General features: G+C 42.3%; 1 protein-coding gene across 3 annotated transcripts in view; it reads right to left on the bottom strand.

Moving 5' to 3' along the window:
• Positions 1–15,413, bottom strand: part of CRHR2 (corticotropin releasing hormone receptor 2) — a 138,069-nt gene that overhangs the window by 26,171 nt on the left and 96,485 nt on the right. For all 3 annotated transcript variants that reach the window (XM_021388439.1, XM_021388441.1, XM_021388440.1), the window contains 3 exons: positions 10,560–10,713; positions 9,778–9,838; positions 4,626–4,698 (listed from right to left, as the gene is read on the bottom strand). In XM_021388439.1, the coding sequence (XP_021244114.1) occupies positions 4,626–4,698; positions 9,778–9,838; positions 10,560–10,713 (288 nt within the window). The remainder of the gene's footprint in view (positions 1–4,625; positions 4,699–9,777; positions 9,839–10,559; positions 10,714–15,413) is intronic.

Here is a 15,413-nt window from a genome sequence, read left to right as displayed (position 1 = left end):
CATTGGTGTGGTTGAGTACTGTGGCAAGCTTTGATCACAACCCCACAGAATCACAGAATGGCTTGGGTTGGAGGAGGCCATAATGCCCATCCAGACCAAACCCCTGTCTTGGGCTGGTTGCCCCCCATCAGACCAAGCTACCCACAGCCTCATCCAGCCTGGCCTTGGGCATCTCCAGGGATGGGCATCCACAGCTCTCTGGGTACCAGTGCCAGTGCCTCACCAACTTCACAGGAAAGAACTTCTTCTTAATGCCCAAAATCTACCTTCTGTTGGTTTTAAACCACTCCCCCCTGTCCTATCACTACACTCCCTGACAAAGCTCACTTTCCTGCAGGCTCCTTTAAGTACTGGAAGGCTGCTATAAGGCCTCTCCAGAACCTTCTCTTCTCCAGGTTGAACAGCCCCAGCTTTCTCAGCACCAAATTCTACATCATTGCTAATTAGCATACCACAAAGACCACATGTCAGTTGTTTCCTGGTCAAGACCATTCTAAGGGTGAGCCCATTCTCTTAAGGACATTTCACTCTTCCACAGCACCCAGGGATCTCAAAGCACTTTATGAAGGAAGGTAAGTGGTGTTAAATTTGCTTTATAGCTGGAGAATCTGAGACCTAGAACAGCAGTATAACTTGTTCAAAAGCAAATAGCTGTTAAAGTTGAATGTGATGTTTGAAAAAATCCTAAATATTTGATCTGCCTGTTTGAAAAACTGAAAATTTAATAGTCTTAGCTCTGAGAAACATCGCAGTGTGGTTCGCATCTGGGGTCAGTTCACAACAGCAGTTAATGAGAAAAAACGCAGCTCAGTTAGCCATCTTTGGAGCCTCTTTGCTGAGGCTCTTTCCCCAGTCTTGCTGTGTTTTCATGGTTCGCCAGCTCTTTGACAGGGATTACATCTAAAATTACATGTAAGTAATGCATTTTTCTCAATAAATTCAGGCTGAAATTCAATTCCCTGGCACACGTTTCCAGCCCTTTGCCCCTTCTTTACTTTCAGACAAGGCTGTATGATTAAAACTTGGTTATGCCATTCTGAGGAAAGATATCATAGTAATAACACTAAAAGATATCAATTAAAAAAAAAAACCACTAATTTGAACAGAAAATAATGAACAGAATATCATTTTCTAGTTTTGTCAGAAATTGAATCTCAGAGTATTCATTGCACTGAATGGCTCAGTCACTCCTGGGATATGTTCAAGCCAATGCGCGCTCAGGAATTAAACAATAAAGAATGACTAAGTACATTTTCTCCTTCACAATCCTTGTCACAGGTTCCTAGGATCAGAATTCATACCCAGCTTCCTTTGTCTCTGAAACTGCTTCCCCGTTTTTAATGCAGGTCAATGTTCAAGTTTCTTCTAAAGAAATCAATCAAACAAATGCCTTCTGCATTGTTCAAAGTCCTCATACCCTGAGACATAACAGAGTAATACGGTTTAATGATGAACTTGAGGACAGTTATGATCAAAAAGGCTTTATTCTCAGCCAACCTGCATTTTCCCCAGTGACAATCAGAACCACATGTTCCTTGGTGTTAAACTTTCTTGGACTGCAGCAGTCCAGTGCACAGAAGCAAGGAAACGAGAGATCAAAACCAGTGGAAATAACGTTTGATATATGAAATCTCATCTTTTAAAGAGGCTCGGGATCTTTAAATGTACTTTTCATCCTTCTGGAACTGAGAATATCTACCAACAAGAGCACTCTAATCATATTGTACTGAGGGACATGGTTTAGTGGGAACTATTGGTGATAGGTGGATGGTTGGACAGGGTGATCTTGGAGGGCTTTTCCAACCTTGGTGATCCTATGATTCTATATTGTCACAATGGCCATTTTTTGGTTATAGGAAGAGAAAAGCAGGCAGCTGGATGCAGTACTTTGCTCCCATCTATGATAAGGCAGAGGAAGAGGTAACATGTTTGCCATGGCACATGGCAGACAGTAAATTTTAGTGCTTTCATTTCAGCACTTCTCACAGCATCCTTGAAAGGGTCAGTAACTCCAGTAACACTACATGGACAGCAGCCAAAGCAGCGTGGCCAGCAGGGTGAGGGAGGGGATCCTGCCCCTCTGCTCTGTGCTGTGAGAACTCACCTGGAGCACTGCATCCAGATGTGGAGTCCTCAGTGCAGGAGAGACATGGACCTGCTGGAGTGCATCCAGAGGAGGGCCACAAAAATGATCCCAGGGATGGAACACCTCCCTACAAGGACAGTCTGAGAGAGCTGGGGCTGTGCAGCCTGGAGAAGAGAAGGCTCCAGGGAGACCTGAGAGCAGCCTTCCAGTATATAAAGTGGGGCTGTGAGAAAGAGGACAGACTCTTCAGCAGGGTCTGTAGTGATAGGACAAAGGGAAATGGTTTCAAACTAAGAGAGCGGAGATTTAGATTGCACATAAGGAAGAAGTTTGTTACAGTAAGGATGGTAGGCACTGGCACAGGCTGCCCAGAGAGGTGGTGGATGCCCCATCCCTGGAGACTTTCAGGGTCAGGCTGCATGGCACTCTGAGCACTGATGGAGCTGTGGGTGTCCCTGTTTATTAAGGGGAGTTGGACTAGATGACCTTTAAAGGACCCTTCCAGCTCAAAAGATTCTGTGATTCTAAGTGATTCTTGAATCATTATGTACGGTTTAACTTGCATAACAATCATAAAATGAGCCTGTCAGCTTGCTTTAACGCATTGTAAAGCCACGCATCCTCAGTCACAAACACAAGACTTAACAGTTATTTAAAGAAAAACCAAAAACCACAACACATGTTGGCAATCAGGGCTGTACAGTAACACGAGTTTTCAGATTCACCCTTCAGAATCGGTTTTCAGGGAGCTCTTTCCCTCGCTCTGCAGTACCTTCTGATGGGAGGAAGCATGAGGAAAAGAAAGGAAGGGCTTCACCTTATGTCACTTGTCTAAATTTTATCAGCTGCTCCCCCCTGCACTGTACAATTACTGTTGCTGGCTCATTAGCGCTTGAATTAGAAATCAAGTGCAAGCCAATGTGGAAAGGTTTAACAAGTCAGGTCAGGTTGGTTGGTTGGTCACTAGCTCTCTAGCTATGGGGTATGCTCAGGACTTGGTTTGGTTATTGGTTTGGTTTAAAGGATTTTAAGGGGTGCTCTAAATTACAGGCAGAGAAAATGGCCTCTACATACAGAGCCTCCAACTGTTCTTCCATTTGTCATTCCTCTCCAGGGTCATTATGTAGAAAGGGCTGTTTGGGGAAGAAAACGTTATTCTTATGATTCTGACCAACCTATGGTATCTACCAGCAGTGACATGCAAGGATTTTACAGATCTTGTGGATTTCCAGAGAGACACAAAGGATCTATGGTAAATTCACAGTTCAGACTTCTAGGCCATGATGTAAAAATGAAACGTTTTGAATACTGCAGGATTGCTAACTTGCATTTTTTAAATAGGATTTGTATGTGAGTTGGTCTCTATATCAGTGAGCTCACTTACAATTGTGTGTCACCCCAAATATATTTCTCACCGTAAAATGTAAAGAACTTTTACATAAAACCAGACCTTTCTTCTCTTTTCAGCTACATGCAATGTGATCTACTTGCCTCATCTTAACAATTAATTCAGCAATTAACTCTCCTACATTCAGGTTAGGAAACATTTAGATTAGTAGCTGGCTTCCTAGGCAACAGACTTGTTGTTTTCACGCGGAATCACATGAAAAACACAGACCTGACAAGGTGAGAACTCAAGGCTTCTTAGCTTTGGAAAAGCTTCTTAGCCTTGAAAAAGCTCTGAGGCATTTACACCTTCTCCATGGAGGCTGGAGCAGCATAAGGGACAGCTCCCCCCCATCTTGATGTCCTAAGTGAAAGAAACTCCACTGAGCCTGGAAACTCTGCCAGGACAGCTGTCTCCTTCCCAGCTGGCTCTTATGCTTAGTGGTAGAAGAAGAAGATTGTTTTTTCTCAGTATTGTCCTTTACTAATGTTGACCTCGCTCATCCACGCACTGTATGTTCTGGGAAAGCACCGCTGCGTTTATGTTGAAGGTTCAAAATGGTTTATGAATAAGCTTCCTACTTTCTCTGCCTGCTGTTGGTTGTCACAGGGGACAGAGCGCTGGCTAAACAGTTATACAGCCTGTTAATTGTGTGCAGCACTGAGGAGGAAAATAAATAAAGGTACGAAGGCCTACAGATAAGTACACTGCAATAATGGGGATAGAGGAGATGCAGATGACTACACAAGGAAATGCAATTCCTTACCACAATTACTACATTTTTTTAATCAATATGCAGGATGGAAGTGATCTAGTTCTCAAGAGCCTCAAGTGGAGAAGCAGAGGTTATAACAGGCTTTCTGTTTTTGAATGTGCTTCCTTGCTACATCTCAAAAGATTCTACAAAGGAAGGCAAACAGCATTACAGAGGAAGGAGAGAAGAATGGCCTAAGGTCAAAGAAACAACCAGAACCAGATCACAGCGATTTTTGATCTGCAGTGTTAGCTACTGTGGCAATATCAGAGAATAACTGAAGATGCTTCACCTTGCTCGTATCTTATTTTATATGAAAGTACAAGTGGAACATCACGGGGGCTTATGAAATATCCCTCAATGGAAGGCGGCAGTGTCCTACCCACATAAATCCTTACCAGAAGAACAAGAATCACTGGCCCTTGATATATGTAGTCGATATATTTCCCTGGTTCTTTTCCAAACCAGCATCTGTAAGAAACAAAACAAATGAGAAAATCGTTTATAAAGGGAATGAAGGTAGATTGTAATATCAAGGACATCACGGAGATACGTTATACTCTAACTTCCTTAATTATGTACATAATCATCAAGCGATAGAGTTTTCTGCTACAAAGCCTTCTTTTTTTTTGGACACAGATCTGAGCTCCATTTTCCAGCCCATCAGAAAATTAACACTCCAGGTATGTTTTTGACTATTGCCTACATAAACATTTCCAAGAAAAGTGAGAACCTGCTATCAAGAGGATGCAAAAGATGTAAACATCTGGGTCTGAAAGGGATGAAAGAGATATTATTTTTAGGGAAAAAGTCTGTTATTTACTGCAGCACCAGCACAGCCTTCAAGTAACGGCTATTACATCAAATGTGTCTCAAGTTGCAAGGAAATTATGACTGATTAAGGTATTGGATGAATAAGGAGTTCATCCAATTGGCTTTGAACCAAGCTGGTGACCACCAAATCCAGCACTTAGTACAAAGACATTAAAGCTAGCAAATACCTGATCCAGCATTACTAAAAGGGAACAAACTTAGGTTAAATGAAACCACAAGTAAACCACAGAAACAAAGTTCAGGCACAGACTCAATGATTTACACCATTACATTGTCCTTGGTGTAGTTTTGTTGCAGCCCAGACAACAGCCAACTCCCAGACACCTCATGGGGAACAAATCTGGAGTTAGTGTGATCTAGAGAACCTTCCCGATAGTCCACAGACTACTCAGTCCATGCTATTTGAACTCTGCTCCCAGTAGTGATTCCAGGCTCATCTAATTTAGTATTACCGATACAGCCACAAGGTCTGGATACTGGTTCCACCAAGCAGAGACAACTTTGCTGTCATGATGTCACAGTGCCTTAAGGCTTACGTCATTGGAGCTCCAGATCTTGTCCCTTAGGAAGTAGGTTTTGGAGTTCAGGTGTACGAGGGCTTTTTCCCTTTGTGAATGCTACACAAATCTACACAGCAGAAACGATGTCTTCTCTCCATTCGTCATGTCACTAAAGATAAAGCTAGTGGTGCTAGAGACATGAAAACAAGGGCAATTACTGAGCCAAGAGGGCCGTGGATACTGGTGCAGATTTGCACTTTTACAAACGTGAAAAATGCATTACTTGTTGCTTCAGAAAGGTTACAATCTATAAGACAGAACCTCACAAGTAGGTAAGATAAGGAAAGAGGTAGCTCAGATGGAATTAATTTCAACCAGGCAGTGCCCCAAGGCCTATCTCTCTCTAAAAGGCATTGCTCGCTACAACAGAAGGAACTGTTTGCTCATTGCAAAATGCTTGTATTGACGTGAACCTACAGAAATGTTAAGATGTGCAGCAGGTTTCTAGGAGCACACTTCAGCATCACAAAATTGTTTGCCTTTCCATAATATTCTGAGGTTCAAATGAATGATGGGCTTTGAATATTTTATAGGTATAAAACACATCTGTTATTCCCTGGTTCACTGACTGCAAATTAGTGTAAATTGATAATTTTGCAACTAATCTCCCAAAATTTGGCAGCAAGAGCAAGACTTGGAATAAGGCACTTTCTGCAGCCAATTTATCTTCCAAGAAGAATCCCCAAAGCAGCTTTAATAGAATGAAACTTTTTACTTTTTTTTTCCTTTTTTTGGATTAGAGAGATGGAAAGATATGAAAAAAATTGAAGTCTAAGATATGCCAAGGCAGGAAATGCAGCTCTCCAGAATTTTCAAGGCCTGGATTTGAGAGATGTTTTTGAAGGGCACTTTGAGGCAACTAGTACAGATTGCCTAAAATTATAGGACCAAAAGCTAATGAGGAGTTTCTAGGAAGCTGGCTGTTCTAGCAGAAGAATTCAAATGGGACCAGTAAGAAACTGAGACACGCAGGAGAACTCTGTGGGCTAGAAGAAATCCAAAGAAAATCTGGAAGGGATCTGGTAGAGCACAAATGAGGTCACAGGGCAAAGGCTGCTCACTGCTCTCTGGAATTCAAATATTGCTGAACTGTAAGAGCACACTGAAGAGCCAGCATTTACTGGCTGAAGCTCAGTATCAGACCAAAGTTGTATGGACTGAAATAACGTGTATATATACACACTTTCACAGAATTTGTGGGAATCGAGTTGTTGCCAAAGTAGACTTCTACAACACAGGTATCTCCATGTGAGCTGGACTATCCGGATTCTTTTTGTAGTCAGTAGAGAAAAAAAGATAGAAGAAGCTTTTCTAGGATGGTGTTCGTCTCATTAGGTGACAGTTAGGCTGTATTGTTAGTTAGCAATATAAACATTTCTAATCTGCCCATTAAATCAGCAGAGTAAGGATAGAGGAGAGGTAAGTGCTGGTGACATTACATATATCTACATCTAGCTGGTGTGCTGCAGACTTTCTCCTTGTCATCTTAACCCTTGCTCCAAATCCGATGGAAGCCCTTATTCTTACAGTAAAACCAGCACTACAAATTTCTTTAAAGCCAAAAAGAGAAATCTAAAACACTGACAATTACACGGTGTCAGATTTTGCTGCTGACAAACTGCTAAACCCCAGACAGGATATTTGCCATAGTACCAATTACACTGTCCTCACAACGCAGAACATCGTCTCCATTAAGTATGAAAAAGTGGAAAAAAATAAGAATCTCACTGAAGCATTTCCCTAACATTCTTCTTGTGCATTACTTTAATCTTTCAAGCTACTATGAGCTACATAACATGAACCTCAGTTCAGGATCCAAACAACTCACATTACAGTTTAAATGAAATACCAGGTGCTTTAACGCTTGAGGAGATGACTGAGTATTTATGACAACTGACAGGCCCTCAGCAACTGATTCATTTCTTGTTTTGCTCCAGCTCACTTACTTTGCTGAGTCTCTCCTCCATATGACATTACTACGAATGTGAAAAGTAGGTTTCACTTAATAGCCTTTGCCTTATAGCTGAATGCCCTCAACAGCTCTTCATTAACAAGAGTTCTGCCTGTGTGTGTGTGTGCATGTGTCAGACCAAAGGAATGCCACCGAAGCACCATGCATCCAGGCTCAGTTTCTCAAGCAGAGTGATGAAGAACATGAGTCCTGGCCCCACCACTGACACTAAGCAAGGATAACACTAAGGCTCCAGGCCATTACACGTCACACTACGGCAGGCAGAAGCCAAAAAGACTTTCTCAGTGCACAACAGATTTGGAGCAGTTGTTATGTGCAATGAGGTTATGTGTGAACGTTTCACTACAAGCCAGACATCAGCTTAAAGGTGAAAGCATCCCAAGGCATTAGTTGTTTGGGTCAACCAAGAAAACCTGGAACCTCCCTGATCAGCAACCACGTGAGCCAAATGATGTATATGAGTTAGAGCATACAGATTTGCCCATGATATGAATTTATTAAGCTTAAGCTCCAGTTCATAATCCTCCCAAGGCAGAGAGGTTGAGCCTAAAGACTCAAGAGCAGCTTAGGTACTGAGTAACATTCAGCATAGCAAACAGCATCACTTTGTCTTTCTTGACCTGCTGTCAGTATTTTGCATCCTTCTTTCTTTCATAATGCCATGTTGGGCTGAATCTGGGCAAGTTACATTTCACTGCTGAAAGGTGGCACACGTGCCAGTATAAACCTGTCATGACTTTCTTCTGATCTAAGGTACATCAAAGTGAGATTCTTTAACGTTCATGCTGGTGAGAGGTGATGGTGAAAGGAGGCAGTGGTACTGATGATGCAGTGGTTTCTCTATCCACCTGCCTAGTGTGCTGCGTGATCACTATAAGACAGCTCCACGCTGCCCTGTGCAAGGCAACAGCTACAAGGAACCTTCTGCGAGAACCAGAATTTTGCAGTCACAGGAAAAAGAAGGTCTGGGAGCATGGAAATTGGGGAGGTCTGGTCACCTGAGGCTGCTTGACTTGGACACCCAAGGAACAAGTTCCAACTGAGGATTTTCTTGCCATTTTGCAACTACATCACGGATTCTCTCATATGATTACTGCAGGCAGGGATGGTATCACACAAAGCTATGGTTCTATGGTTCTATTAAAACATTTTTCTCAGTGAAAAGGCGTAGTATGACTGTCAGTATGTGTAACTTCTGGGAACTGGACTATAACCTTCAAAGTCACCACTATAAGGGAGAGATTGGTCAAGGGTTCAGAAGTCTGTTGGAAGCAGATAAGAGGAATTTAGTAGTGCAGAACAGAATTCCTCCCATAGTGTGGATGCCCATAGCTCAGCCAGTCATCCTATCCATCTCCCTTCTAGTCTCCTTTCTCTCTAGGAGAGAGAAATAGTGCATGTACGTCTCACGCATCCAGCCTACTTTGGACATCTTCCAGATGAGATGAAACGCACCCCAGTCAGCATTCACTGTTTGGACTGATCACCACTGATCATAACATACCACAGATCAGACACAGACACCTACAAGGCAGACACATTTAGTCAGATGCACTACAGATAAACAGACAGTGTGGTCGTATGAATAACAGAGTCACAAAAAAAAGGATTTTTTTACGGTTAAGGGAAGCAAGCTGGAACAGCCAGTAGACGTTGATCCAAACAACAGTTGCAAAGTACAAGCTGAGCTATATCTGACCAGTATCAAAGTTTGGGGGAAAAAAACCCAACACAGATGCCTGTTTATCACCCATGGTTTTCAATTTCATGCGCTTACTGTTTTCAGATGGAAGAGAGAGAAACAGAAGTGCAAAAATTCCAACCACAAGACTATTCTTGGCAGGCTGACAACTGAATTCTGCACACCCTTTAGCACTCAACTGTAGTTATCATCAATGTTTTACTCAAGCAGAACACTCGTTGAAGGAGATTAACCTGCAAATCACATACAAAGCTATCAAATGAGAACTTCAGGGTTTGGCAAAGGAGATTTGGGAAAGCATCGATACTTTTAAGAGCTGGCTCAAATAGCGCTCTGAAATTTGAGATTGTTTGGGTTTAGATGAAGGGGATTTGACCTTTTCTCTTTCCAAACAGTCTAATTTCTAAATTCTTAGTTCAGCCTGTAGGAATTTCCTAATTTATTTAGACAGCCACATAAACACAAATGTTAATGTCACTTACTGCTCATTTTCATAATATAGTTTGCCAATGGCCCACGCAATGATGATTGGGCAAGGAATACCTGCAACAACACAACAAATTCATTATTTAATCACAGGCCATTTATGTAATGATGATAAAGATTTAGACAGAGGTTTGTAATGAGGATAGGAGAGTCTTGCTTAATGCACTGAAAGACTAAATACAAGTGGGCCTATCTTGGTATACGTGAGACATTTGCTGTGACTTCTTTATGTATTAAAAAATGATCTCAACAAGAAAAGAAATTCAGTACTAGTAAGAAAAGATAATGAAATTATTAACAACATAAATATATATTACTGTTTTCCTGTAGACGTTACCAGAACATTTTGGTTCGTTTATAGGCAATTCTGGTCCCTTTTCATTTTCCTGCAGTTTATATGGCAAAACTTTATAGAGAGCATTTGGAGGTGGGTATTGCTTGAATTTTTATTTCCCAGGCTGCAAGAAGATTGTAAACTTAGTTGGCTCTTTGGATGAAACTCATTTTCAACATCTTCAGCAAATTTGAGTTGTGTCCTGAACTTGTGAAATAGGTTGATGAGAATCTCTTGTTTTCTTGCTACAGTGGAATTCATTCTTTTTTGCTCTTTTCTAAAGGATCCAGCTACTCTTAACTGTATATATTTCACTGAGGAAGTGCTTGGGAAGTTCCCATCTCCATTTCCCCCTTTCCCCTTTAACCTGTCTTGCTGCTCTTGTTCTCATCACTTTAATGCTCAGCATCATACAACACTGTTTTAAAAGCATGAGGCACTTACACCATCCTATGAAGAGAAAGACCCATTTCCGCAGCTTATCCGTGGAGTAGGTCATCACTATAGCGGTATGTAAGTAGCAGCCTTCCACAAACATCCAGAAGAAGTTGGTCACCACAAAATAATTGTAGACAGTGGTAATACACCGACACCAGGGCTGGAAAGGAGATAGAAAACAACATCTTAAAATAGTGATAAGACCATTTCAAAAACTCCATTTCTTGCTATTCCCTTAAAATCAATGACAGAAGTCATTGAAAGGATGCACATTTATACGTAGGACTTGGAATCGTGATATCTCAGCTGCAGTTGGGAGCTCTCAGCTATGTCTAGAACTTTCTGCCGAGGCTTGGCTTTGACTGCAATGTGCAGGAGGCCCTGCACCAAGCATGTATGGGAAGTCAACACGCCATGAGACGTGCCCACCTGAGCAGTCTGCAAGCAGCCACGTGGAAAGAAGACAAGAGGAGGCAGCCACCTGAGTACAGGGTATCTTCCACAGAGGTACAGCCATAGCCTGGGGCCATTTCCAAGGATGACATGCGAGTCTGAGCATCTCTCAGGCAATACTACTTACCTGCAGAGCAATGTGAAGAAAACGTCAGATAAAAGTTAATGCTGCAGTCTTGTTTCACTTCCACTGAAGGGAAGGAGCAATAGTGATGTTTAGAAAAAAAGGATATTTTACTTTAAAGCTATGTCTTTATCAACTATTTATTTCATACCCTCTATCCCTGCCATTTGTGCTTCAGTCTGTAAGTCGCAGTGCTACACACATCAGCCCTGAATTTTGTCACAACATCAACAGAAATTTTGGGTCAGGCTCGATGTATCAGTAAGGCAGCTTCTGTGGCTGTGTGCAGTGAGAGCACAGCTGTGCAACAGGCAATTAGCCGCAGAGAGGCAGATGGTAACAGCCCATCAATAAATCATAAGTAGCTGCTGGTGGTGATTTCCACAGCGCTACACACAGAAGTCTGGGAAAATTCCTTCCTGGCCAAGCAGGCATTCACTGTATTCCCTGAAGCACGACATTAATTACCTATGTTAGCTGATATCACGGATGTCATTTTCGGTCTCACCATTCTCCGGCCTTTTAATTAACTCTACTGAAGTATTTGAAACTTTTGACCCTCAGTTAATTTCATTCTGGACTTCATGTGCATGGGGCACTGATGATCTCTAGGCATTCAACAGAGCGGCAGATGCACTATCCAACCCAGCACAATTCTGGGGACTAAGAACGGATTGGGCAAGAAACGTGGATACAGAACGACAGCGTGCTCACAAGTGGCCATCACTTCTGTTTACTGAGCTGCAATAAACAGAGAGGAAGCCAAAACCCTTTTGGGTGTGTTATGCCTTTCACGCCTGTGTCGTTTTGTCGAGAGCTGAAATGTAGTTTGCCCTGATCCTTTCAATGGGCCTTAAAAACAAAGCTCAGCAGAAGATGAACCTGAAGAAGATGAAGTTTCGTGTTAGCAAATTAGAATTTATCTTCTCTCGCTGGCCTTAACGAAGTGGAATGAAAAGGAAACTGCTCCCCTCTATTTCTGGCTACTACCAAACACTTTGGTTCTGTTCCTGATTGATTCCCAAAGTAGTAAGCCCACTTTTCCTAAGGCTCTGAGCCTCATATTTGCCTTTGCTGTCTAAGAAGGTGTAAGCATGAATTAAATCCTTCCCTGTGGCCTCAATCTCATGTCAATGCTCCGATATGACATTGACACTCTTGTTCTGCTCTTTCCCTCAGCTGTCACGCTCACACAACCTTTCTTCTTTTCCAAAGAACTGTACAACTATTTGCACTTAAGCCTGTTGCTCCTCTGTCAGAGCTGCGTGGCGTTGCTCCGTGGGCTGTGAACGTGCTGGGACACACACAGACCCCCACACACGAAGGCTGTCAGATCTCCCTCTGCACTGTTTCCATAGGAAACCAGAACAAAGTGAATTTTAACGGCTCCACGCAATTCCTTTCGGAATGGTGGATTTGTTATTATCGAATAATAAACCCAATTAGCAGAACTCATTAATTTATGCCATTTCATTTATTTGCCTGAGGACACCCGGTCCTCTCATGTATCCACCATCCCAGCACTTCCCCTTCTTGATTTAATAACATCAGCACGACGACTTCATGCCAAATGCTTTCATGTTGAGTCCTTTATGTTTCTGTAACTGTATTATTTAGTCTCCTCTGATTAGCCCAAAAGAGATAACGTGATCAGCTGCCGTAAATTATGCTGCTCCCATTGATTTCGGAGGCATCATTTTGTTGCTGACTTCCATCACAATAAGAACATGACCACTATGTCTGTATAAAGCACTCTCCCCGAAAAAGGCTGCGATAATGGTGGAGGTGAGTCATGGCAAACTGAGCCATGTGAGGATCTGCCTTTGTCTTTGCTGGTTTATATTTTCCTGAGCACTTTGTGGTGCCATTTCAAAATGCAGCTGAGTCTCTGAGTGCAATGGATTATTCCAAAATAACTGTAAAAATCTGCATTAATATTTGCAGTATTGTCATGAGAGCAAACCACACAGCACAGAACTATCAACGGTAAAGCTCATATACCACCATCTTCTGTAGCCTGAAAATGACGGGAACACAAAGCAAAGAGGGAAATAATAGAGGCTCCATCTTCTTAAAGGAGTATCTACTTGAACAATAACACAGAGAGTTATGCATAGATATCTGAAAGTAACTTAGAATCTTGGGCTTTACTTTTATCTAGGTACTGATGACTTTGCTGCTTGTTTTTCCAAAATAAGGGATTAAAGTCCAGATGCCAAATCTGACATTTGAAAAGTTAAACAAGGATGATTAAGAGACCAGGTAGCCTTAAAAATCTGAACACGAATGACACAGATGAATGCTCTTGGTATATCCTTCAAGGACTTCTTTCATGACTTCTTTTGTCTAAGGGTAGCTCCAGCATTAGAGTCCTTGCAGCAGAAGTTAAGCATCTAGCAGTGTTCCAAGTATTCTATCACCCTAGAGATGGATTTCTGGCCTATTGTTCCAACAGCACAAGAAAGATTCATAAAACTGAGAAATCTTTTGAGCATTTCAGTCATTACTGAGAAATCTCCTCCAGGTAATTAATCCCTCACAGTAGTCACGTTGATTAGACTCTCTTGGCAGAGACAGCCTAGAAGTAATGCTGTGTATGAGGCCACAATGTAGTCTTCCATGTGCTTCCCAGCATGCTGAAGAGTTTTATTAAGATCAAGTTCAAATGCCTCCACCCCTGGAGGCATTCAAGGCCAGGCTGGATGTGGCTCTGGGCAGCCTGGTCTAGTGGTTGGCCACCCTGCCCACAGCAGGAGGGTTGAAACTAGATGATCTTTGAGGTCCTTTCCAACCCAGGCCATTCTATGATTCTATTATTCTATGATGATTAAGTGCCCAGCTGACTTTAAATGAATGGCTGTCTGGGCTCCTGGAGTGGTTTTCAACATCTGCAGTACCAGCCCCTCCAGGAACACACATTGCCTGTGATCAGTAAGGGATCCAGCTCATACTCTATGGACACCTTAGGCCACTTGCTTTCCAAAACAAAACTATGAAGGCTGTGTTCATGCATGTGTGCATAGCACAATGGTAAGCTGTTTACTGTGGAGGAACCAGTCCTAAAAGGAGAATATTCCACTATAAGAACTTTACTGAGAACAGTAAAAAGCTCTGTAAAAGGGGAATATCTTACTCTCCATGTTATTTCTTGTTCCCTGATTCCCCAAGGAAATGTAGAATTATTCCCCAAGGAAATCGACAACAAATATTTTTCTTTAAGAGTGAATGCATTTAATCCATTCTAAAATCCTTATGCTGGGGCTTCTGGGTAGGGGAAGGCATTACAGTACTAACAAAGGGACTGCTCACTCAAACCAGGAGCATCAGTTGGGAGTCACATGAGCGAACAAGAAATAACATGGAGAGTAAGAGAAATGGAAACATGGTGACATCTTGTTTTGATCAAGAGTGCTCAGTGCCACGCACAGAAGATGCCCCACTTCTGGCCCCTCCAGCCTTCCCATTTTCAACCGTGTGGATCTGTCCTGTCCCTTGGACTGGCTGTTACCCCCAATCACCCATAAGAAAGATGACTTAGATCACAATGGAAGCAGCAAACTCTTCTTTGCCATTTTGTTGGCTGTGCTAGTTTCCCACTAGTTAAGTGAGTCTATCTCCAAGGGTTCAGTCCTCCCCAGGGGATCAAGAAAAGGAGCAGAGCTGAAGCCAAGTAAGCAGCAGGAGCTGGAGTGAAGAGTCTGCGTCCCTGGAGGAAAGTGTCCCTGGATGCAGCCCATCTCACACAGCCTCACAGTGAAGATGGGATTAGCACAAAAATGGAACCACAAAGATACAGAGGAGCAAAATTGTTCTGTTTCGGGTCCTATTTCTTTTTTTCCTGCAGAGTCCCTCAGGCTCCAGACAGCAAGGTGCCTGCTGTCATCAAACAAAACAGCCGACTGAAAGCCTGAACAGACAAAACAGTTATTTCTGTTCCCTGTTCATGGAGGTGTTGTCCTCTGGAATGAATGCTTTTTTTTTTGCACAGAAATGCAATCACTGCAAGATGCTGTGACAAGAATATTTGAGAACCACTAAACTGTGTCTCGAAGTAGAAGTATTTGGAAAATCTCAATGGACAATGAAGATGAGAGAGATTTTTGGGGGCGGATTATGACTTCAAAAATGTTGATATTCACTAATGAGCAAATAAATGGAAGTTTAGAAAATCTAAGATTTTTTCTTCTTTTCTTGATATGACATGAAAAATGCTCTCAGCGTGTGCCCTTTGGTATATTTCTATCAGTTGAATGAATTCAGCACCTCAGCTCACCCCCAAACCG

The sequence above is a fragment of the Numida meleagris genome, chromosome 2, assembly GCF_002078875.1.
Source record: "Numida meleagris isolate 19003 breed g44 Domestic line chromosome 2, NumMel1.0, whole genome shotgun sequence".
Taxonomy (NCBI): domain Eukaryota; kingdom Metazoa; phylum Chordata; class Aves; order Galliformes; family Numididae; genus Numida; species Numida meleagris.
This window is presented reverse-complemented; position numbering and strand designations above follow the sequence as displayed.